General features: G+C 42.7%; 1 protein-coding gene across 7 annotated transcripts in view; it reads left to right on the top strand.

Moving 5' to 3' along the window:
• Nucleotides 1-23,637, top strand: part of plxnb2b (plexin b2b) — a 150,942-nt gene that overhangs the window by 76,660 nt on the left and 50,645 nt on the right. For all 7 annotated transcript variants that reach the window (XM_083546087.1, XM_083546089.1, XM_083546090.1 and 4 more), the window contains one exon: nt 21,957-23,104. In XM_083546087.1, the coding sequence (XP_083402213.1) occupies nt 21,957-23,104 (1,148 nt within the window). The remainder of the gene's footprint in view (nt 1-21,956; nt 23,105-23,637) is intronic.

Here is a 23,637-nt window from a genome sequence, read left to right on the forward strand (position 1 = left end):
AGTAATGGGTTTACATTTCTTAATTCTTAGAATATTTTGAACAAAATAAAAAAAAAACACTTTGTTTTCAAAATTCTAAACATGAAAATGTTTTGTATAGAGAGATTAAGAGGTACACAGGGCGATCCACAGACAGGCAGACAGACTGAATAGAAAAGCAATTTAGCAATTACAGCGATTCAAAATAAAAATGTGAAAGCACGCGTGTTGAATAAAGAATATTTTACCACCGTATTTAAAAAAATACATTTATAATAATAAGAGTAGAGAGGTGGTAACCTAATGTTTAAAGCATTAGACTTTGGATATGAAGGTTGTTAGTTAAAATCCCAGTCACCCCGAATTGCCCCTCCCCGACCCCTAAACAAGCCCCTTACTCCCATAAATGCTCAGTTGTATGATTGAGGAAAAAATATAAGTTGTTTTAGATAAAGGTATTTTTAAGTAAATGTACTAAGAATGAACTCAGAGCTCCAAAGTCGGCTAAACTGCCCACAGATTATCCTTAAGCACAGAGTTGCATGAATGGTGTTATTTGATGCTTTTTTTTTTTTTTTTTACAGCTATTCTGTAACACATGCTAGTGATTGCAATCCAGAGCTTTCAGGTCACGATAGGTCACGAGCAGATCATGTGACCAGTGTGCACTTTGTTGTGTTGTGCAGATTAGCGCCTCAGCAAACAGTGCAGCTGCGTTCAGTGCGTAATCGCTCGAGTGTTGAGAGTGTTGATGGCGCACGACGCACGTCTTTACCTTTTTTGCCACTTGTTGTTGCACCCCTTCTGCTGGATGCGAATAATGACGAGGCTGTAGTTAGGAGCAGGGAGGAAACCACAAGTTCATTCCCCTGAGCTATAGATCTGCAGATATGTTGGTGTTAGTGTAATGTTGTTATTCTGATCATGTGTGAGGAAAGAGACAGACTGTGTCTTTATTTATGAACATTAATCTCCGTGCCTTTGTTAATGACGCTGCGTTAGCATTTGTGTCAACAGAAATTCTCATCGACTAATACGGATCTAAGCGGCTAAGCGTGCTTTCGGAAAACAACCCCAGCAGCAGAGCGGAGAGAGGGAAAGAGAAAGGTGATATTAGTGTTCATGCCTCAGATGTGATTGGATCAGAGCTTTTCTGCTCGTCCTAGATTACACTTTGATTGCCGGAGAGTCGAACGTTACAAAGGATTAGGGATCAAACCATCGTGTCTGTTGGTTCTTTTTCATGATGATTATAGAACTTAGGTTTCTCGTGATGCAGAGATGAACAAAGGATAAAGGACCAAGTAAATAATGAAGAAGGGGGCTTTATTAGAGGTTCCAAGCCTTACAATGGCTTTAATGATCTCACCAGTAAATGAAACAGATGCATTCCTGAGGCTCTTCAGTGGTTCACGTCTATTCTCTTATTCTATACAAAGTGTAAAACTTTATCATGTGTGGGTTCACAAAATTCCCTCTACAGACTCACAGAACTCAGAGAAAAAAAATTACTAACTCACTTCATCTATTTGTTTATTCCTGGTCAGTTTTCTGACTGATGCTTTTTTGTGTTAAGACAGTTAAAGTTTAGTATTTAGGGGTTTTTTTTGCTTAGCAGTGTATAGAACAGCAAATTGTTAACATTTTCTACACTCAAGTCTAAATCGAAAGCAAACTTCTGATTTCAGCAAATGACAAAGAAATTCTTTTCATCTTTCACTTTTGAAGACGAAGCACACAAGGTTTATATAAAGCATAAAACGCTGTCAGAAATAGACTGTTGATCCTGACAGAGTCTTTATGAGAGTTTATGACTGTTCTCTGGTGTCCACATTATTCACACTTAGTGAGTGAATCTAGCTGCTGAGCTGGACTGAACTGGACTGAACTGGACTGGATGTAGATGGACTAAGTTGGACTGAGTTGGACTGACTTGGTCTGGACCGAGTTGGACTGGACCGAGTTGGACTGGACTGCTGTTTCCTATTTTAAAAGCCACATGAACAGTAAATAGAACAGAAAAGAAAAGTACACAATCTCCCTGTAATCTAATAATAAAAGTGGAAATTATTAACAAAAAAGTAATAAATGTCATGATTTTTTTAATTTGATTAAGTAAAATCTAATAATAGAACTCGTTCCAGATAGTTTTACTTGCTAATATGCTATTTTCTTTCTTTCTCTCTCCCTCCTTCTCTGCTCTTCTCTTCCTCATTCTTTCATTCTGTCTGTTTCTTTCTCTCTATCTTTCCCCTTTTCACCCTTTTCTTTTCTGTCCATTTCTCTCTCTATCTGTTTGGCGCCCCCCCCCCCCCTCTCTCTCTCTCTCTCTCTCTCTCTCTCTCTCTCTCTAAGTTCTGGTTGCTGTTTAATCAGCATTATTCATGGGTGCAGATTATCTTTGCTGAATCCTTCCTTTCTCTTTTTCTCCTCCTGACTGACACATTTTCATCTCCTGTCTGTCACATGACCACAAATCCATCTCAAACCATGTATTAGCATAAAAAAAAAAAAACATTGTAAAAATGGCAGTGAAAGTCCAGTTTTTTAATTCATTCTCGGGACTCATGAAAATGTGTGAGTGGAATTATTTCTTCGCTCTTAATCCCCCTGTAATCAGAGTGCACTCGAGAACCATTTGTCAGCGAGGAGTTTCTCTCCTTGGCACACTTTGCCCCTTATTTCTCTAAGCTTCCGAAATGAGGTAACAGTTTAGCCCGTTTGCGTAGAGGCATTCCGATGAATCCTGCTTTTCCTTCTATTCTCCACCCATCTCATCTCATCTTTCCTCGCCAAGTTTTCCCCCATCACCACCTCCCTGCTGTGTCAGTTCTTCTTGTTCCCAGGGAGATTCCAGTTGGCTCTCGATGGGAAGTCGAGTAGAGGAACAGTGTAAAGTTTCCACACTCAGAGGATCCCAGTGCTGCTTTCTCTTTCCCCGTTCCCTCTCCGGAATTGTTCCACCTCCATAACTCGGGGCGTGTGTGGGAAGCAGCTTTGCACAGGTAAATTATGAATGGCAGCTCGGAATCCGACGCTCCTGTCGTGAAGGATCTCAGGAGAAGAGGCCGCTCGCAGCAGCTGTGCGTGAAGGGATCTCGATTTGAATACGGTTTGGAGAATTTTGGCGCAGCTTCGAGTGAAATCCCCCTTTGTACTGCTGCGCCTGCGAGCTTCTCTGATGTGAAATAAACACACTTCCTCCAAGCTATGAAATTCATTGTAACGCACACACACACCTCTCCCTCACCTCTGGAGAGAATTAGTGGAGGAACCGCGGTTCCTTTAACTAATCTGAAATGAATTTGTAAGTCCACGGCACAGACGCAGCCAACGAGCACATGCTGGTTGGAGACTTCTGTCTTTTAACCCGGCACTTAAAGAGCTGCTTGTGATTCAGGTAGGCGCCTGCTAGCCATGCGGTCACTGCGCAGATGCTCTCATCAGTGAGAAAATTGCTTTACAAATGGTATCACAGCAGCCAAGACACAATCCTCTGTTAAGACAGTGACCTGGCTGCACGTTTAGAAAAAAAAAATACGCCCCTTTTTATTGCGACCTATGGACGCTTTTTCTTCGACGGAAAAACAAAAGCGTATTTTTCACGGTTTCAGTAAACAAATATAATTGATAGTACTTCAGGATTATGCTAAAAAAAAGCTATTGTTTAAAAAAAATCCAAAAGATGAATGGTGCTGGATTTTTTTCGGAGCCCTCTGATCAATAAGAGGAAGTTTTTTTTCACGGGACACGAGAAGCCGTACAATGGCGTATTTATATACCGGCTATATCCAGGTTATTATTTTTGTTGGCTTTCGGATGACAGCGCGCGAGATTCTGAGGAGCTCATAGACCGTAAAGAGACGACACAGAGATGCAGGTCACGAGATCGCCGGGTTATTGGAGATCGAACCGCGTGCGCGTCTGCATCATTTTTCATCCTTTAATTAGGAGGTTTTTGTGTGCCAGGTTTGTTCGTTCGCTTTAGCAGGTATGCAGTGTTTGTGTGTGTGTGGGCATGTGTACCGAGGATGTGCATCTCATTAACTGAAGTAGCTACAGATGCTTCGCGATACAATTGACCCCTATAACGATGCAGTGCGATCCGATTTCGATTCCAATTGGGGGAAAAAAATATGATCTGCAATTCAGTATGGTACGAGTTCACTTTGATTTCTTTGGTTCCGACAGACAGCAAATCATCAATTTACTTAACTGCCTTCTGACTTCCGCATGGCGCCTTTCATAAACACGCCTGTAGTGCACAAAATAAATAAAACCAGATGTTCTTTTCCTGTTGCGTCTGCAGGAACTTACAGCTCTACCTCTGCCATGTTAATCTGTATTCTACACGCATCTTGGGACACGTCGTGATGCGTCATGTTCATCCGCCCGAGAAACGGTTTAGCGACGAGAAATCAGTCTACATAAATATTGTTTAGAAATGACGGTTAGCAAACGTGTTAAAAACGACGTATCGCGATACAAACGCCAACGTGTATTTCGATGCACACTTTTTTAAATTCGATGCATCACATCGTTAACTTTTATGCACCGGTAAATCCGATCATCCCTAGTGTGTGTGTGTGTGTGTGTGTGTGTGTGTGTGTGTGTGTGTGTATAAACACTGGTCAAGTTGATGAATTGATAGGTAGCCTATAACCGTCTGGTGATCCTCACACTTCTTCGGTTCCCAGAAAAGCTGAAGGCATCCTGTGATCGGTGTTGCAGCCTCCATCATAAAACCTATAATCAAACACACATAATTATCTGATTGTTGTATTATCTTGTACGACGATGGTGATGATGATGATGATGATGATGTTTCCTACTTGTAATCCTTAGCCTAGTTGTTGCTTGTTATTATGTACACGCGTTCAGTATAACCTCCGCGCCGTGTGGGTGTTCGAGCTTTGATTCTGCTCTAATTGGCTGCGTTTGCCTCGGGTTATACGGATAGAACTAATTAGGTTTAAAAGTGATAATTAAAATGATATGGCATAGCCCATGAAAGCCGTGTATTTAGCTGCAGCAATTTGGGAATTAATCACCTGCAAAGATCCTCCATCATGCTACATATTGCATGGACGCAGAGAACAAAACACAAGTCTGATCTCCGGAAGCCAAACGTTTATCCGAGTTAGCTCCACTTCCCCTGACGGTTAAACGCTAAAAACCCTGCTGAAGCATCCCACTCTCCTTTTTTTCCGTTAAAAGTTCCTCCCCGAGACACGCCCTCGCCGCTTATTTACAGCACGGTGCTTCTGTTGAATCCCTCCCAGCTCCCTGGATTGAGCCTTAAATATATCCGTCCTGAGACAAGAAATCTCTCTATTACTCCAATTACAGGCTGAACATCTCAGTTGGCTCAGCTGAAAGACAGGACATCGGATTGGTGTCAGCGATGTGTAAAATGTGTCCGCGTGCTTCTCTCTCTGCATCTCTGTCTTGCAACTGTCTTCTCAGTACAAACTTTTCCTTGGATATTCCTACAGCTAATTGGACGCCGTTCATGCGGATTTCACTCCGAAACGAGTCCCACTACAAATCACTATACAGTTCAACTCTCAGAAGAGCCCCATCGTATATATATATACGCTCGTTCGGAATGCAAAAAAAAACACCTACAGCAGTTGCTAAACGATTTCTCGGCTTTACTCGTTAAGCTCTAGCAACGCAGGAGACGCGTTCTCTCTCTTGCTGGGATCTTCAGCAATTACTGCCTGATAGGAAACACATCCATCTTTTAAAAAGAGCTAGCGTGTAGCAATTGATGACGGGGTAAAGACGGCTTTGTGTATTAATCGGCCAGGTGAAATTACATTAGCGTAGGCACTCGTTTGTAGCTCGCACGGAGTCTGAGGTTTAGCGTCAAGGTGTGCAGGCTTACTGATGATTGATGTGATTGGATCTCCTGAGCCCCACCCCTCGGTTTAAACACGCCCTTATCCAGCGTGACTCTTCCGTTATAACCACTATGCAGTCGAGGGTTAAGTGTCTTGCTCAAGGGCCGCACAATGGCGGTTTAAAGGTGGTGGGATTTGAACTCACGACCTTCTGAGCTGAAGTCCAACATCTTAACCACTGAGCTACCCGTTCCCAATCACCACTTTGGTTAAGATGTTGGCAGAAAATGCCGTGGTCAGAGCGCAGGGTCAGCCATGATACAGCATCCCTGGAGCACACAGTGTTAAGGGCCTTGCTCAAGGGCCCAACAGTGGCAGCTTGTTGATACTGGGGTTTTTACTCTCAACCTTCCAATCAGTAACCCAAAGCCTTAACCACTGAGCTCTGACTTCCCTCATACCACCTTAATAACACCTTAACACATCAATAATAATCAAATCCACTACAGCGAGCGGCTCGTATCACTGACTTTATATAAAAAAAAACTAAAAGAGCTGGGGTTTTTTTTTTGTTTTTTTGGTACATCATCTAATATGCATTCTTCAGAGGATTATTGTTCTCAAGATTATTGTTTTCAACTCCGTGTAACAGCAACAGCAGCTAATTAAAAACACATAACCCAATAATATGAAGGTTAAGTCTGCGCGCCCAGCGCCGGTGCTTCCTGCAGCCAATCAGAGCCCGTCTTGCCAGGTGATCACACAGAGGGACACGCCCTCCTTCACGTGAGCTCATAACGGGCCATCATTTTAAAAATCCTGTTTCTGTGATACATCATCAGTCGCATTACGCACTCAGTCACGGGTGTAATGAACCCGCAGGATTATTTACTCTATCATCGTTTTCCCCCTAAAACGGTTTCGAGGAGAAATTAAGAATTGATATATTGAGCAGACATTGTTTAATCAAAGCGCGAATCACACAGGATCAGGGTTTGGGCAAAAGGTTTTCATTATCCCTATTGGCCATTATTCAAAGGAAAAGTAGCGTGAAATAGTGTGTGTGTGTGTGTGTGTGTGTGTGTGTGTGTGTGTGTGTGTGTGTGTGTGTGTGTGTGTATTGGGGGGGGGGAACAATGCCTCAATATTATTTATTATAATAATAATGTAATAATTTATAGTTAACCTTTTGATTGACTTTGTCTTTTTCATTTATATCACCACCAGCTATCACTATGATATACGATAGGGACTCCTCCATAACTGAGGCCGATGCGATTCGTATCCGATGCGATGTCATGATTTCCCCTTTACGATTCTGTGAGATCCGATTTCCAAAAAATATGACGCTCTGCAATTCAACATGGCACTTAAAGTTCACTTTTTATTTCCTCTGACAGCAAATAAGAAATTGATTTGTGGAAAAAAAAGTGCCTTTTTACTTGTAACGCACGGCCCCTTCACAAAAACACTTTTTATTGTGGAAAAAACAGAAAAAAGCTGAAATAAATCCAGACGTTCTTTTTCCTGTCGTGTCTGCAGGAAGCTGCAGCGCCGTATACAACGCACACTTTTTTTTAAACCCGATGCATCACATCGTTAAGTTTTATGCCGATGCGAATCTCTGACTGTTACCGTCCCTAATATATTCTCACTGTCCACTTTATTAGGAACACCACCATCTGCTCATTCGTTCAGTTGTTCAATCGGCCAGTCCCAGTGGATCAGTGCATTGGAGCGATAGATACAGGCCAAGAGCTTTAGGTCTGATCTCTGTGAGTTTATTCATGGCATGATCACTGGTACCAGATGGACTGGTTTGTTTTGCTAGTTGGTTTCATAAACTGCTGATCTACTGAGATTTTTTCCGCACACAGGAGTCTCAAGATTTTACTCTGAAAAAAACAAAAAAACAAAAAAAAAACAAAAAACATCAAAAACAAGAGAGCAGAGAGGTCAGGGTGAAACGGTTCGAGATGCCAGGAAGAAGAGATGGTAACTGAAAAGCTTCACGGACTTGCGACCTGATTATAAACCGAATTAGTTTATCGGTATTGGCACGTCACGTAAAGATTTAACAACTTGATCAGATCGTGTGAAAACAAGTCGAAGGTTTTAGACTTTTCCAGGCAGATTGACTACATTAACCGCTGCGTTCGTTCAACTGGCTCATTTCCCAACCCTCTTTACAGGCAGGCAGCCAAAGCGAGGTTGGAACGCAGTCTAAATAAAATCATTTCCATTTGTTTTCTTTAAAGTAGAGATATGAAAGTATATTATTAGCAGGCTAATGACCTGAGTTTCTATTATTTCTGGCTGCTGTCCAGAAATCAGTCATTGAAATATTCAACAGTTTTGGCAGAACTGCCACACAAATACGATCTGCAGTATGATCTCGTGTGTATTAGCGAATACCACGTCATCTTGTCCAGTTTCAGGTATTTGGGTCTCTCCTTATTTAGGCATCTCGGTGGGTCACTAAGATGGATGTCAGATGAACAGACCAAGATGCAGAGAGACTCAATTCCAAGGAGAATTCCAAGTCGTGGGATTGATTCAGGATTGAATCAGCAATTTACATTTGGGCCTGCTGTCTCGAATCGCAAGCGCACATGTGGGTTGTGTGTGTGCACTTGTGCATATAAAGCCGGTATTGCATCGGGTACAGCACCTGCTGGTTTCTAAAGCAGCAATGCAATGGAGCCCGAAAATGGAATTGGACAGAGTCTGACCTTGGATCTCGGCGCTGATGGTGCAAGTGTTAAATCGGGGGCCGATGCGCGTCCCGCAGCACAGCCGAGTCTGCCGGGAGCCGGTGTAATTATCAACAGAAGGCTGCCGAGATAAAGATTTGGAATGAGAGAGGGACTGGCAGCCTGTTCCGCTATCTGAGCCGGGCTGTGCGGCATAGCAGTGGGCGAGAGATGCTGGCGAATTCATGCCAACAAAAGCCTGGCTTTGATGTCATCCATGCCTGTCTAAGCCATGACAAAATGTCACCTTGTACACAAGGCATGAAAGCGCAGCCACGGCGTGTACACGCACAAACGTATGATATATGTTCTAATATTCTCCACCTGAAGGCGCCCTGAATCTGGTGCCGTACAAATGTAGTTTGTGATTTTATCGGAAGGCTAATTTCCCGCCTCGCTCTCTGGCTGTCACTTTGCCATATGCCATGCAATCCAGGTGGCTAATAAGAGCTGCTGATAATGGTCTAAGCCCTGAGTCCAACCAGACAAGTAGATGTCCTGAGGTGATAGAAAACGCCTCGCAGCTTTCAATGTTTTGCTAACACCACGGCTCACGGATTACAGCTTGTGCATGACCGCGACACCAACAGCAGCACGAAGCCTGGCGTCTCCGTCTTCAATAAGAAAGAAAAATACAATGAAACATCTAGCGAATCGGAGATCTTATTAACAATGTGTAGAAGCAGCTACCGGGTTTACCTTTCAGAGACGTGTCGGCTTGAGTGACCGCTCCGTGATCAACCTTGCAGCTTTCAAACTTAATTAATCTCCCTGTCTGCATGTCCGACACCTGCATCTGTCCTCTGGGCTGCTGAGGGACAGGACAGGAGAGGAAGACGAAGTGCAAATAAAGATAGGAAGTGCAATGTGTAAAGTAGAAACCTTGCAGAAAAAAAAAAAAAAACAATCGGGCACCAAACATCACTCCGAATTCCACTTGTGTCTTGTATGATTTGTGAAATTTTGGATTGTGAAGCATTTTTGGAAAATAGATTATCACCCTGGCCCATGTGGCCGCAGCGTTAATTCCTGCTTTGCAGCAGAAAAGAAGCGTGGAGCAGGTGCTGCGAAGATAAATGCGTTCCTACAAATTGCTGGCCTAAACGAACGGCGATGATTGCAGCATAAGAGAAACGCTGCGATATCCCTGATGTTGCAGAAGCGCGACAAACTTCTCCGAGGCTGACCCCTTTGTCGCGGGGAAGGCGCTTTTGTTAGCGCCAAGCGCGGGTCCGTGAGCAGAGAAGTGCTGAGGGCAGGGGAAATTAGCCTCCAGCTGAGGGTTGGCGGTGCAGACCGGGGACAGACGCGGGCCTCTGCAGAATGCCTGATGACTTTCTGCTCATTTACAACCGTGACATTTCATGGAGGGTGGCTTTCAAACGACGGGCCGGCTTCTGCTAGCAACATAAAAAATAGCAGACGTGTGCATGTTGATCTTGGGGGAAAAAGGTCAGCGCTGTCTCAGTGGACCTAATCACCCGCTAGTCCTCTTTCAATGAGTGTCTCTCCTCAGTACACTGCCTTAACGAGAAAGAGAGAGGAAAAGAGAGAGAGAGAGAGAGAGAGAGAGAGAGAGAGAGAGAGAGAGAGAGAGAGAGAGAGGGAGAGGGAGGATCATTGTACCTGAAAACGTGTTGCTTCGAATGAACCACCTGCCACACTGGGCGAATATCTTAGCCAGACAACAATGTTTTTGCTTGCCTCATTAGTTTTCAGTTCCTTTTAACAGACTGTAGAGGGGTGTGTGTGTGTGTGTGTGTGTGTGTGTGTGTGTGTGTGTGTGTGTATGTGTGTTCCAGAGACACTGTTGCTTTGCTTTTCTCCCGTTTCTCCTTCACCCTTTCTCTGTACGTCTTTCTTTCTCAGCAGGATAAAGCCCTCATTACCGTAGACGGGGGCTGCAGGAATTAGCCAAGCGCTGGCGTCGGAGCTGCTCCTCTGGCTCCATCACGCCCGGATAATGGTGTTTGTTTAGCCATTACACAAACGGCTGCTAGCTCAGGGACTCGGGGGCCGATGGACACTGAAGCGTGAGAGATGTGGCAAGACAGACATGTGGCTTAATCCCAACCCGCTTCTAAATGCGATCGCCTTTCGGAATCAGACAGAAATGCTAAGTGTGTTGTTGCAGGCGTGTTTTCCGTAGAAGGAAATTCGGTTTTGATGAAATTTTTATCACCCAAAAGTTGTGTGTGTGTGTGTGTGTGTGTGTGTTCTAGCAGGTACTGGCTGCTCTATTCACCTCATGCTTGTCCACTCAACGTGCATTTCTCCAGTGGTATCTGTTGAGTGGTGTGCCCAAGGCAGCACACTGTTTAGTCTAAGGGCAGACTTGTACTTAATGACTTGTACTTGATGATGAACGCAACAAGCTGAGTAATTAGGATTGTTCCCCCTCGTATGAGTATCTGTTATACGAGGGGCGCTCAAGTCAAATCGGAACTTTTGAGTGTGAGAAAAAATTAGATTTTTCCACGTCCTCCCCTGCTACACTTATCCCAGCGTTTAACTGACGCCTAGAAAGATTCGGCATAGAAAGATTTTGTCAGTATGCCTGAACCATCCGAATTCAACCTGCTTCACTTCGACATCAACGACCGGGATCGTCACTGACGGCCATCTTTGAAACGTTTCCACCGGTTGAGGGTCTGATCACCAGACTGTGCTTAAAGTCTTCTGTAGGGATTTTTACGCCTTTGTTCGCTGTTCCCAGTTCCATGCACATCCATGTACATCCCGAGGAAATGACAGAGAAGCTGAAGCGAGTCTAATGTAGGCAGTATGAGATGAGACACGCAGTCATGTCTCTTGAGACGCTAATCCTGTTGTTTGTTTGTCTGCTAAGTGCAGGGGTGTCCAGTCTTTTCCATAAAAGGGCCGGTGTGAGTGCAGGTTTTCATTCCAACTACACCTGATTGTCCATTGAAAATGAAGATCTGAACAGGTGGAACATGGTGTGACTTGGTTGGAACGGAAATCTGGACCCGCACCCAGTGGCGGATTTACCAGGGTGGCACGAGATAGCAAATGCCACCTTGAGGAAAAAAAAGGATTGCCATCCCAACTTCTACCCCAGCACTGGAATCCGAATGTATAAAATAGAATCAGTTTCTTCAAACAATTTACAGGATTGTCCAAACTTTTGACAAGCGACGTCACATGGCCCACCTATTTGACGGTCATCAATATGCTGATTTTAAATTTGGTTTCTTTGTTTTTGTTACGTGTTTTCGACTTAAGCAAACAAGTACTTGATTCTAAGAGGATTTGTATCTATATAAAGTGTCTTGTTTGTCATTCTTACTAAATGAAACTTGATTCTATTGGACTTAAACTCGCTACAGGTTTGTGCAGAAGTCATGTAACAGTCGTTAAATATATCTTACCATTTCTTTTCATTTATGCCTTTTTAATCCAGATATCAGGTTCAGGTTTACAGGCTTAAATGAAATAAGATGGTAAGACATATTTAACTTCTGATGTGTTCGTCACACGTCAGTCTTTATTTAATTTGTTATAGACTGATATAAAAACGTGTATACAACAAGTATAAATATTATTCATTTTAAATACGTAAATCATTCCTTGAATCCATAAGAACAAGGTGCTTTCAACCAGTGTTGCCACCCCTGATTATGCTCATACCACCCCGTTGCCACCCCATGCCCACACCGGGCCTTTGTGGAAACGAATTGACATCCCTGCACCACGTATGGTGTTCATTCGTTTAGTTTTTTTTTTTATTTTGTTCCGATGTGCTGAAATGAATGAATCCTTGCGGGTATGAATATTTAAAACCGAACACAACAAAAGAACCACTCGGTGACCTCCTCGCCTCCTTTTATGCGCCCAAATAAAGATGCGATTGTTTTTAATTTGGAGAGGGGGACATAAGCCTTTGCTTTTTGTCAGTCAGCAAAGACATTAAAAAGATTGTGATCGTCAGCCTTTTAAGCAGCAAAGCGCTCGCGTAAGTATTGTTCTCAGCCCCTGGAAGGCAGGACCGGCGAGGCTGGAGATAAGTGCAGGCTTTTGAAAGCGATGTTTCATCAGAAGTGGATCAGTATTCCCCTTGAATCTGTGGTGACAAAGCAGTAAAACGGTACTGTATTACCGCTCGCTGCACGCCTCATTGGTTCTCGTAGGCACCGTGTGCAATCATTAAAGCCAGTAAAGTGTGTAATAGATTTCTTCCATGACTTCTTAATTGTATGGAGAGCATGAGGAAGTGTTAAGGAGATGTTTGGAAGCTGGGAAGGGGAGACTTTTCTTTTGCATCCTGTGTGGTCTGGGTGTTTAATTAGCCTTTTCCTGGGCCAGATGTAGCTCTAGATTGCACATGCCCCCCCATACACACACACAAACACAACCAAAAATAACACCGAGCGCCTGTCAAGAGCATGCTCATCTAGAATGCAGAGGATCAGCGTGCTCGGATTAAGCACGCACAATTCGGGATTTTCTACACGTGTGTGTGTTCTGCATCACTTCGCAGCTCTTCCAGAGGGGTGCGAGTGTAAAACCAGATCGGTGCAGCTATACACAGGCTAGCAAATTTGGCGGTAATGAATTTACTCTGCCATGAGATAGAATGTCTAGGTAGAAAAATGATTGGTTTGGCATCAAATATACACACACACACACACACACACACACACACACAGTAGTGCCCTGACAAAGTGGTGATGGATCTACATGCATCCCTGAGCACCCACACATCATTACACCCCTCGCCTCAGGAAGCACACTCGGCTATGTTTGTACACTGTGAAGAAGGAAGGATGCAGCCGAGACGCTCGTGCATTTATCCTTTGTAGCCACTCGTGTGCTTGCACGAGTGGCCCCTCTAGGGGAAGTGTGCATGGGTAGCAGCTGGCTCAATGCTGGCTCCGTTGTCTTGGTGAGCCACGGCTCTCCCTCGCTCCCTCTCTCTCTCTCTCTCTCTCTCTCTCTCTCTCCGCTGCCTCACTCAGTCAAATTGAAATAAATGAAGTGCCAGGCCCGACACTGGGGTAATTGTTCATATGGAAATTGGATTGCTGTTGTCTCACAAGCGTCTTCGAACTATCTGTGCAACCATGTTTTTTTTGGTTTTGTTTTTTCCCCCTCCTGTCAGTAAAGGAAGGGAGACTGCTTGGGCACAGGCGAGCGACTCTTATTTCTGCTTTTCATCATCTACAAATAACAAGGTGCTCATTATCTTTACAACGTCCACTAAGTAGTCGGCGCTCCTGCCTTGTCCCCGTGTGCCGTTCACGCTGCATCTACGCTTTTTATCAGCCATTACACTGATAATCAATCAGATAGAGAAATTGCCACTTGGCAGATGACCCCCCGTTCTTCTCTTTCACCCTCTGGCCAATGGTTTAAGGCGAAGGATAATTTAATAGCTGTGTGTGTGTGTGTGTGTGTGTGTGTGTGTGTGTGTGTGTGTGTGTGTGTGTGTGTGTGTTTGACAGGGTAATATGAAGTCCTCAGCTGTTATTAGGAAGAAGCTATTCTCCAAGGATGAATGCAGCATTTAAATGCATTAGCGGCCAGCGGAAAAAAGCATCCATTACACTCGTGCATCGTGCGTCCATGAATATGAAATGAAACCCTGTTAATGCTCGATGTTAACCATTATCCGTTTTACCAATTTTCGCCGTGTGGGTTTAGCGTCGTCTTCACAGGGACGGCTCAGATGTGACGCGAATGGACGCGAGTTCGAGTTTGCCGCTTGTAGCGTTGCAAAATTCCGAGAATCTTCAAAACTTTCCACTGGAATTAATGGACATAAACTGGGAATGTACAAAACTGCAGTTTGAACTATAACAGGGAACTTACATTTAATTGGAACAACGTTTTGCAGGATCATTTTTTGTTTGAAACAACCAGATTTACACAGGGTTGCTGAGGCCACGCCCCCTACACGCACTGTGCATTAGACATCATTTTTACAATCCTGCACACAAACTAATGTCAAAAAAATGCCCATCTTGCCAAGTATTCACGTAAATTCCATAAATATTACATACAATTGAGTCTAAATGTAAGCTAGCGCTAGACCATCGATCGTTCATCTCAAGCTGTGATGTTCTTTCTTCGAGCTCCTGCGAGACAGTTTTCTGTTCTCAAACAGAACTACAGGACTGGTCACGTTTCTATTTTTAATATTTTAGTCTCGTATGCTCGTCAAGCCTGCATTTATTCGATCAAAAATACATATGAGTGTATGAAATATATGTGGAAGTATCTATAATTGTTCTACTTACAATTAAGTCAATAATTTTATTTTTATAAAAATAAGGTATTGGTTTGCGTTCACGTGAAATTATGACCAAAAAAAAACGTTTCTACATGATGCAGTTTATATCAATTTCAACAAATTTCTAATTACTTCACAGAAATTCCCAGTAACTTGTCAATTTCCAAAATCCACAAGTTCCCATGGAAAGTTTCTGGAAATCTACTGAAAACATGTTCCAGCCCTGTGCAACCCTGGCTGAAGGCATCTTCAGGTCAAAGCTGAAACAGTCAGTGTCCTGTAAACTCATTTTCACACAGTAAAGTGTGAGGCTGTTTTAAGGCACATTTCAGTTATTTTACTTGCAGCCGCCCCCCCAACCACACACACACACACACACACACACACACACACGCACACATATATATATTTCTACGCATCATCTAACACTGCTTTACCTTTTGGAAGGCTTCCATTTCATACAGGCTTATTTAGAGTCCCAGTGGAACTTGGCTTCCACAGATTTTATTCGTTATAAAGCAGTCTGCTCGTGATGTGTGGAGGCTGCAGTTCAGACGTGACGTGATGTGATGTGTAGTTCGAGTCGGTGGAGGTAAAATGCTCATGACTTTACTGATATTTCGTTCTACAGATGTTTTCCAGGAAAAAAAAACAACAATGATTTCTTAAGGACAAAAATCATTCATTAATGAGTCTTTCATTGGTTTCTTTTTCTTTTCTATAAACGTTAATCACTCCTGTTTTTTTTTTTTGTTTTTTTTTTACTGCTAATGAACGTTTGCTAAATTCATCTTGCTTATGCTAGCAGACAATTCTCTCTTTCGTTTTTCTTTCTCCGTGTCTCTCCCTCACTCTCTCTCTCTCTTTCTTCCTGGGTTTAATCTTTCTTCTCGAGCGAGGCCTCCTGTTCTACTGAACAATTATAATTTAACAGCATGAGCTTTCAGGCAGCATCAGTACAGATGTGCCCGGCTCATTAGCTATTAGCTTGTTTCATTATTGCCATCATTTTTGCAGCGGTGTTCGTTTCAAGTTCATTTTCTGATCCTATATTTAAATCGAAATGATTTTTTTTTTTTTTTTGTCAGATTAACCCTTTCAACCCCATTTCCACACAAGGTTATTTTAAAATTGCGGGATGACATTACATTCAACAATTAATCCACACCGTCTGTTCATTTTCAGTTTAATAGACCTGAATAGAAAAGCCTGACACCGGGCCTGGTTTTCTCGAGCTGGATTTCAACGAATGTATTCAGAAATCGGTCATGAGGGCATTTTTACGCAAGATATTTGGTATTCATGAAAATCCTGTCCATATCCTACGGGAGCTGCTGAGATTATGAAAATTTACATATAAGGAGACGTGGTAATATAAACCTTGACTGATGGGATTCACACTGTAAAATAGAGGTTTTGCTCATTTATATATGCACTATAACGTTTAAATAGCTTAATTTATATCAATTACAGCCACAAATTGAATACAACTTCTGTAAAACCCAAAATGAGCACTCTGAAGATCTCATTTACATGGTTTGAAATGTCCTGCTATAGAGCTCCAAACCAATTAAACACCTTTGGGATGAATGTGAACACTGACTGAACCTCCTCACCTTCTCACCTACATCACTACCTGACTTTAATACCACCCTTGTGGTATTATTTTGTGCACCCTTGTGCACAAAATCAAGTGGAACATCTTCCCAGAAGAGTGAAGGCTATTAGACACAGCAACTGTGGGGTTTGATGTTCAGAAAGCACATACCGATCTCTCAAGTGTACAATGAAACAATTGTCCATCCAGCAGGTTTCTAGCACGATATTTTGCAGAAGAGGTTGAACATATGTAGTTTTTTTTTTTTTTTTTTTTTTTATCACTGAACCAGCACAGAAATTGCTTCGATTTTGCATTTGATCCAAACAGGTTCAAGGTCACAGCAAGATCAAATATCTGACATAACCTTTCTTCAGGAAAAAAAATATTTTTAAGGTATGACAAGGCATGACAGGAACGATTAGAGTTGAGCTGCTGACTTGTTTTTCTGATGGAACCAACAAAAAACCAACAAAAAAACCCCAATGTAAATTCACGAACACGAGTGCACGCGGTGCGGCATGCAGAGAAAGGCTTTTATCGACTCGTCCGTGATGCGGCAATAAAATTAAAATAGAAAGAATACAATAGAATGAAAAGAACTTGCAGAAATAACAAAAGGAAAGAAATAGAATAATAGTAGAAATAGAATATTCAATATAATCAAATACATAAAACACGACTTCTCAAAAGTCATCATTTCACACTTTCACCTCGCTGTGAAGCTTCACCTTGTATAGAGAATACACACTTCACTCTGTCTGACTTTTACCAGTGTTGTAAATCTGACAGTATTCACTCACAGTTTCACCAAAACACTGCAAATCTCATAGAGACACATTTGTTGCCAGAGGTGTAAAAAAAAAACCCGGAAATGTTCCATTACGAGTTAAATGTCATCGATTCCAATAGAACTCGAGTTAAAATCTTTGTGTATCTGATTTAAACGGTACTTGAGTATGTCTTGTATTGAATGTAGGTTCAAAGACGCACTCGTCCTCAACACTGAGATGCATGTAAGTAAGAAGCCAAAAACATTTTATTTGTGAGGTTTTATGTCCTAAAATTCATTTCAAATTGTACAATTGTGCGTTAAACATCGACACAACGGCCTCTTCAACACAACAGACCGAAAGATCAGTCCGAAAAAAATACACAAAGGAGTAAAGCAATCTTTTAAATAGGGATCTGCAATTAACAAATAAACTTTACAGTCTCGTGTCTTAAAGTAGAAGAGACATTAGGATTCAAATAAAATCATTTGGACGATTCAAATAAAAGCAAAAGCAAATATTCAGAGCTGATTGTAATTTGATGCACCTCCCAGAGGGGGCAGTATTTCTATTGTACTTAATCAAAAGCTGGTTCTGAAAGATTGTGGACTGTGAATGAGTCCAGAGGTGATTAAAAAGTCGCTCACAGGCAGCAGATGCGCGTTCAGGGAGTGTTCACGAGGTGCGCAATGTAATTGGGAACACTTATCGTCAATCTGTCGAATCATAAATGTAGTGAAGAGTAAAAGTTACTTAGATTTTTGATACTCAGTAAAATTAGAAAGTAGCCCAAAAAAACAGACTTTAGTACAGTAATGAAGTACATTCACTTAAATACTTTACACCACTGCTTGTGCTTGTTGTTAAAAGCGCAGTACCAATAAATTGAAACGTTAAACTGTATTCTGTTATTATAAAATGCTGCTCATAAACATGTGATTTCTCCGTAACATGTATTTCACCAGTTTCTGTGTGTTCCGTTACACATTTCTCCATGTCTGTGTCGCACACCTGCTGCTGGCACCATACTCCCGGGCTAAGAAATGAGACGGCTCGGTGTCATCGGCTTCTGATTGGAAAGCGTAAAAGCTCGAGCGTGACACCCGTTCCGTCACGTCGTCTTATTTTTTTTCTCTTTTCGGCTGCTTCTTTTTGAAGGCATGAAGCTCCGGCCTTTCTGAGATTAAGAGTGTGCAGGAGAGACGGAAAAAGCTTTCGAGGGGCGTCACCTTACTAGAAAAAGCAGTTCAGGAAACGTTTTCGAACATCTGAGAGACATTTGTGCGGCGTTTGAGCGACGGAGATGATTTTACAGAGCTCTAATCACAAAACCTGATCGTCTCTCTCTCTCTCTCTCTCTCTCTCTCTCGCTCTCTCTCTCTCTCTCTCTCTCGCTCTCTCTCTCTCTCTCTCTCTCTCTCTCTCTCTCTCTCTCTCTCTCTCTCTCTCTCTCTCTTTTCCTGAAGTTTGATTTAGGGGAAACGTCTGTGCTACGATTTAATAAAGAGACTTTTTGTCTTTTAACAAACCTCGCACCAAAGAAGCGATGCATTGTAATGAGTCAAAGGAATTCACGTTCACGGCACATAAACGTTGCTTTGGCTTTACTTCACTTTAATTCATTTGTTGGGGCAAATGAATTAAAAATCTAAGTTTATGGAAAATCGGAAAAAATTTGAGCTAATCAGTGTTTTTATTTTTTTGGCTTTCAGTCTCGTTCACTGCAGCTTAATACGAAGGCAACTTCGTCTTCATTGCACACTTAGGCGTCTCATTTCAAGCCCTCAAACCAATTATCTTCTGCTCATTGGATACATTTTGTTATTTCGCTCAGCGGAAAGGGCTGCGACGGGCGATTTTCTCACACTGTCCATTAGGGACCGTCCGTTAGGGACGTCTCTATAACTGAGGCCGGAGCGATTCGCATCTCAACGAATAGCCAGCGATACGATACATTAAAGATACATATGAAGCAGCTACCGATGTGATACCATTCCCCCCTATTACGATGCGATCCGATTTCCATTAAAAAAAATCTGATGCTCTACAATTCAGTATGGTACAGTTTACTTTTATTTCTTTGTTTTAGACAAACAGGAAACATCAATTTACTGACGTCTAGCGCACAGCTCTTTCACAAAACAAGCTTTACCTCTGCCATGTTAATCTGTATTCTAAGTGACCCTCAGGACACGTCTCGGCCTCCGTAGCGCTGCGACTCGTCACGTTCACGTAGCGGCAGCGGTGCTGAGATACGCGCTCGAGAAAGAAAAAATAAATCTACCTATAATATATTGGTCACTTTCTAAATAATAAAAGTGCAGCGCATCTACTATTAATTATATCGAAATATTATTTTCCACCGCAAATACGTTAAAATTGATGCAGCAAACGGCAGCTTGTATTCGATGTACACTTTTTAAACCGATGCATAACATCGTTTCTTAGAGAACCGATCGATTAGCGACCATGTCCTGGGTAGAACTAGAAACAAAATAGAAATATCAGGAGCTTTGGATAACATGATGAACATGATTCTCATATGAATTCTCCACCAGCGATTCATCTGTACAGTTCCTTTGTGTCTGTCATGGTTTTAAGTCAAACTCAGTTCCCACTGCATGGTGTTCCTAGTTTCATGTGCAGGCCTAATTACTGCATTCCTCATCCCAGACTGACATCCCTGTGCGTCACTGTAAATAACCCTGACCCAGGCAATTCGTGTCTTGTCTTTCTTCAGCTTTCCAATGACACGGTGGATATGAAAGTGTGATTATAGGTGTGAGCCAGAATAATACCTGTCTTTTCCGATTCGTGACTGCACATTGTGTGGAAAAAGGGTATCTGTTGATTCTTTGAGTATTACAAGGAATTTCAGGATCTCAATGATCATTCAGGATGAGCATGAACTGAATTAAAGATGGTGTATGTCATTTTAAAAAAATATTTTATTGATACTACAGGGGCTACATGGTAAAAGGCATACAGCACCCCTGGAGGACAGAAGGTTAAGAGTGGCAGCTTGGCTATAACGTGGCTTGAAGCAAAGACCTTCTGATCAGTAACCCAATTGGTACCGGGCCGCACAGAAAGTATACATAACTTACATTATTTTTTCTTTATTTATTATCTGATTCTGAACGATGTTTTATTTTGGAAAATGACCGGATTCTCTCCAACACATCTGTCTATGACTCAGTCTTGATTCATGTCATGATGCCTCGGTCACATGTCTTACCTCCATCCACTACCTTCTTAAAGGGGCTCCAGCCGCTAACACATAATACATTAGCACTAAATTCAAACCCCCAAGAGAGAAAAATTAACAAACAACAACACAGTGGATTCACATTTATTATTATATTTAGTATTTATCCGCCACACCTTAAAGGCCAGTCGGTGAAAATATTGTCCACCATTAATCCGGTCCATGGCGCAAAAAAGGTTGGGGACCACTGCACTAAACTATCACTGGACACCCAATGGTGATGACTATCTTGCATTTTGCTGCTGCAAAAACAGGCCAGCTGCATCCGCTAGTTTGTGTTAGCAGCCCAGTCCCACACTCCGCACCTTGTTTCAGATTGTTTAAGGGTATGAATTAAAAAGGGCAGGCACGTTCACCTGGAGAAATGGAATTTGGAATAAATGAGCTTCATTCTCCAAAGGGAAGAAGAAAAAAAATAAAATAAGAAATCGGCGAATAAAGTGGGGCAATAGAGGGACAGGAGCTTTTTATGGAAATGAGTGTGTGGCTGAAATTAACAGAGCCCTAGGGGTGAATGGATAATGAGCCGTGCACGTGATCTGTGCTGCAGGGAAAGACAGGTTAACGTAACAAAACATCCATCCATGTTCAGCCGCATGGGGGTTCGGCCAGGATTTTTCGGGTTTGACTCGGATGCCCGTGCGCCTGTGGGTTTAATTGTGTGACTGGAATGAAAAACAAAAGACTAAACTGACTGCAGCACCTGTAGAGTTCCTAGAAATATAAATGTGTGTGTGAGTGAGAAGGTAAACAGGTTTTGTGGGTGCCACAATGTGTGTGTTTTGTGTGTGTGTGTGTGTGTGCGTGTGTGTGTGTGTGTGTGTCCTCTCAATAGGGTGTGTGTTTGTAGTATTTAAGTGTCTCTGTGAGTTGGATTGTCTTGTTGTCATTTATTTGTAATGAGATAAGCAACAGATGATTGACTGTGCTTGAGCAGCTGTGACCAAACTAAGATTAATGTCCTCTGAGACCAAGAAAGTGAGAGAGAGAGAGAGAGAGAGAGAGAGAGAGAGAGAGAGAGAGAGAGAGAGAGAGAGAGAGAAAAGGAAAACAGGGATAGCGATTATAGACTTTGTATACTGAGCTAGGCCAAATAAAATCTTGCTAAATATCGTAATATTCTCAATACATCTCAATATTCTATAGAACTATCCTGGATCAGTGGGAGCTCAGTGTTTAAGGCTCTGGGTTGCTGATCGGAAGGTTGGGGTTTCAAACCCTGGTATCGCCAAGCTGTTACTCTTGGGCCCTTGAGCAAGGCCCTTAACCCTTTGTGTATCATGTCTGACCCCAGCTTTATTCTTTCTTCTCTTTTATTTTACCTCAAAGCTCAGATCGAGCATTTGTACCCCTTAAGATTTGAATGGAAGATGTGAAACCTGTTCGTCTTTCATTTAAGTGCGATTCATGAAAAAGTGGATGTCCCTTAAAAGATGTCTGTGGTTTATTTCTCGCCTAAAAAACACATATTTTGTGTTTTTGTTTTGCAGACATGGGAGATTGGGTGCAGGTGGTCCTGCTCTTGGTGTGTGTCTCCTCCTTTTCGTGTGAGGGGACAGTTTTGGAGTTTCCCACCCTCACGCCCATCAACAATGTAGTACAGGACCCCGCGACAGGCCGAGTCTACCTGGGGGCGGTCAACGCCATTTACCAGCTCGACACTTTCCTCAAACTGGAAGCCAAAGCCGAGACGGGGCCTAAGAAAGATGCTCGCAGCTGCACGCCCCCCGTGTCCACCTCCACATGCATGTCCGCGGACCTTAAAGACACGAACAATGTCAATAAGCTCCTTCTGGTGCACTCTGCAAACAGATCCCTGATCGCGTGTGGGAGCGTGTACAGAGGAATCTGCTCCCTGCTTAATCTCAGCAACGTCAATCAGCAGATTTACTACAGTGACAGTAAAGGAGAGAGGACGTACGCCGCCAGCATCGAGGACAGCGTCTCTGTTGTCGGGATCGTGGCTACGTTCCAGTTTAAGGACGACCCGGAGAAAAAGCAATTCAATGTCTTTTTGGTCGGAAAGGGCTACGGCAGCCAAGAGGACAACCCGAAGCTCATCACCACGCGCATTCTGGAGAACTACAAGGAGTGGGTTGTGTTTGAGAGCATCGTGGAGGCCTCCGCGGTCCAGGCCATACCGTTCGCACCAAAGTACCAGCACCAATTCCGCTTTGTCTTCAAAGACTCTGGCTTCGTGTATTTCCTGTTCTCGCGCACTCAGGGTGGGACTGACAACAAGAACTTCACCTTCGTGTCCCGTCTGTGCGAGAACGACGAAGGTTACTACTCCTACACCGAGCTGCAGCTTAACTGCAGTGCAAATGGTATCCACTATAATAAAGTCCAGGCTGCGTATGTGACTGAGCCTGGAAAGGAGCTCGCTCGCACCATGCTGAATTCCGGCTCATACGGAACTATTACGGTGTGGGATAAAGTGCTGTTTGTCGTGGCCACTCCGGACAGGGAGAACGCGACCGACTCGGCTCTGTGCATGTATCCATTAAAGCGCATTAATGAGAGGGTGGAGGACATCCTCAGCGCCTGCTACACCGATTACGGAAAGATTGGAGGAAGACCAGCTGTGTACAGCCCTTACATATCCAGCACTGGCAACCCATGTGCCCATCGACATAGCGTAAGTACGACAGGTATGAACTGGATTAACTCGAGACAGGACTAAACCAGGGGTTTGGTTAACCGATAACCGAATAATCAACCAATAGTTTTTAAAATGAATACTGTATAAAAAAAAAAACCAACATAACACTCCATGTAAAATAGTACCAAACTTTATTACAAAAATAAAAAACAGTACTGAATAATGTGATAAATAAATATGAATATATTAATTATAGGAAGCCAATCCAGCAACCCGGAAAAACTATCGGTATGGATTTTTACAGATAAACGGTAGTTTCAGCAATCAACTATCGTTGCGGATTAATTGGCAAATCCAATGAATCAGTCGACCTCTAGTTTATATAAGCAAATGGTGTAGATAAAGAGTTTACTATGAGAAGAAATGTATGTAATGATTATGGATATAGAAGTATACAAATGGAATATATTAGAGGCGGACAATGGATCTTATACAGATACCGATAGCTAGGTTGGATCGTACTTGCCGAAAGCTGATTAATCAACCGACAATTTAAAATAGTGCTAAAT

Source organism: Silurus aristotelis (genome assembly GCF_946808225.1).
Source record: "Silurus aristotelis genome assembly, chromosome: 7".
NCBI lineage: Eukaryota > Metazoa > Chordata > Actinopteri > Siluriformes > Siluridae > Silurus > Silurus aristotelis.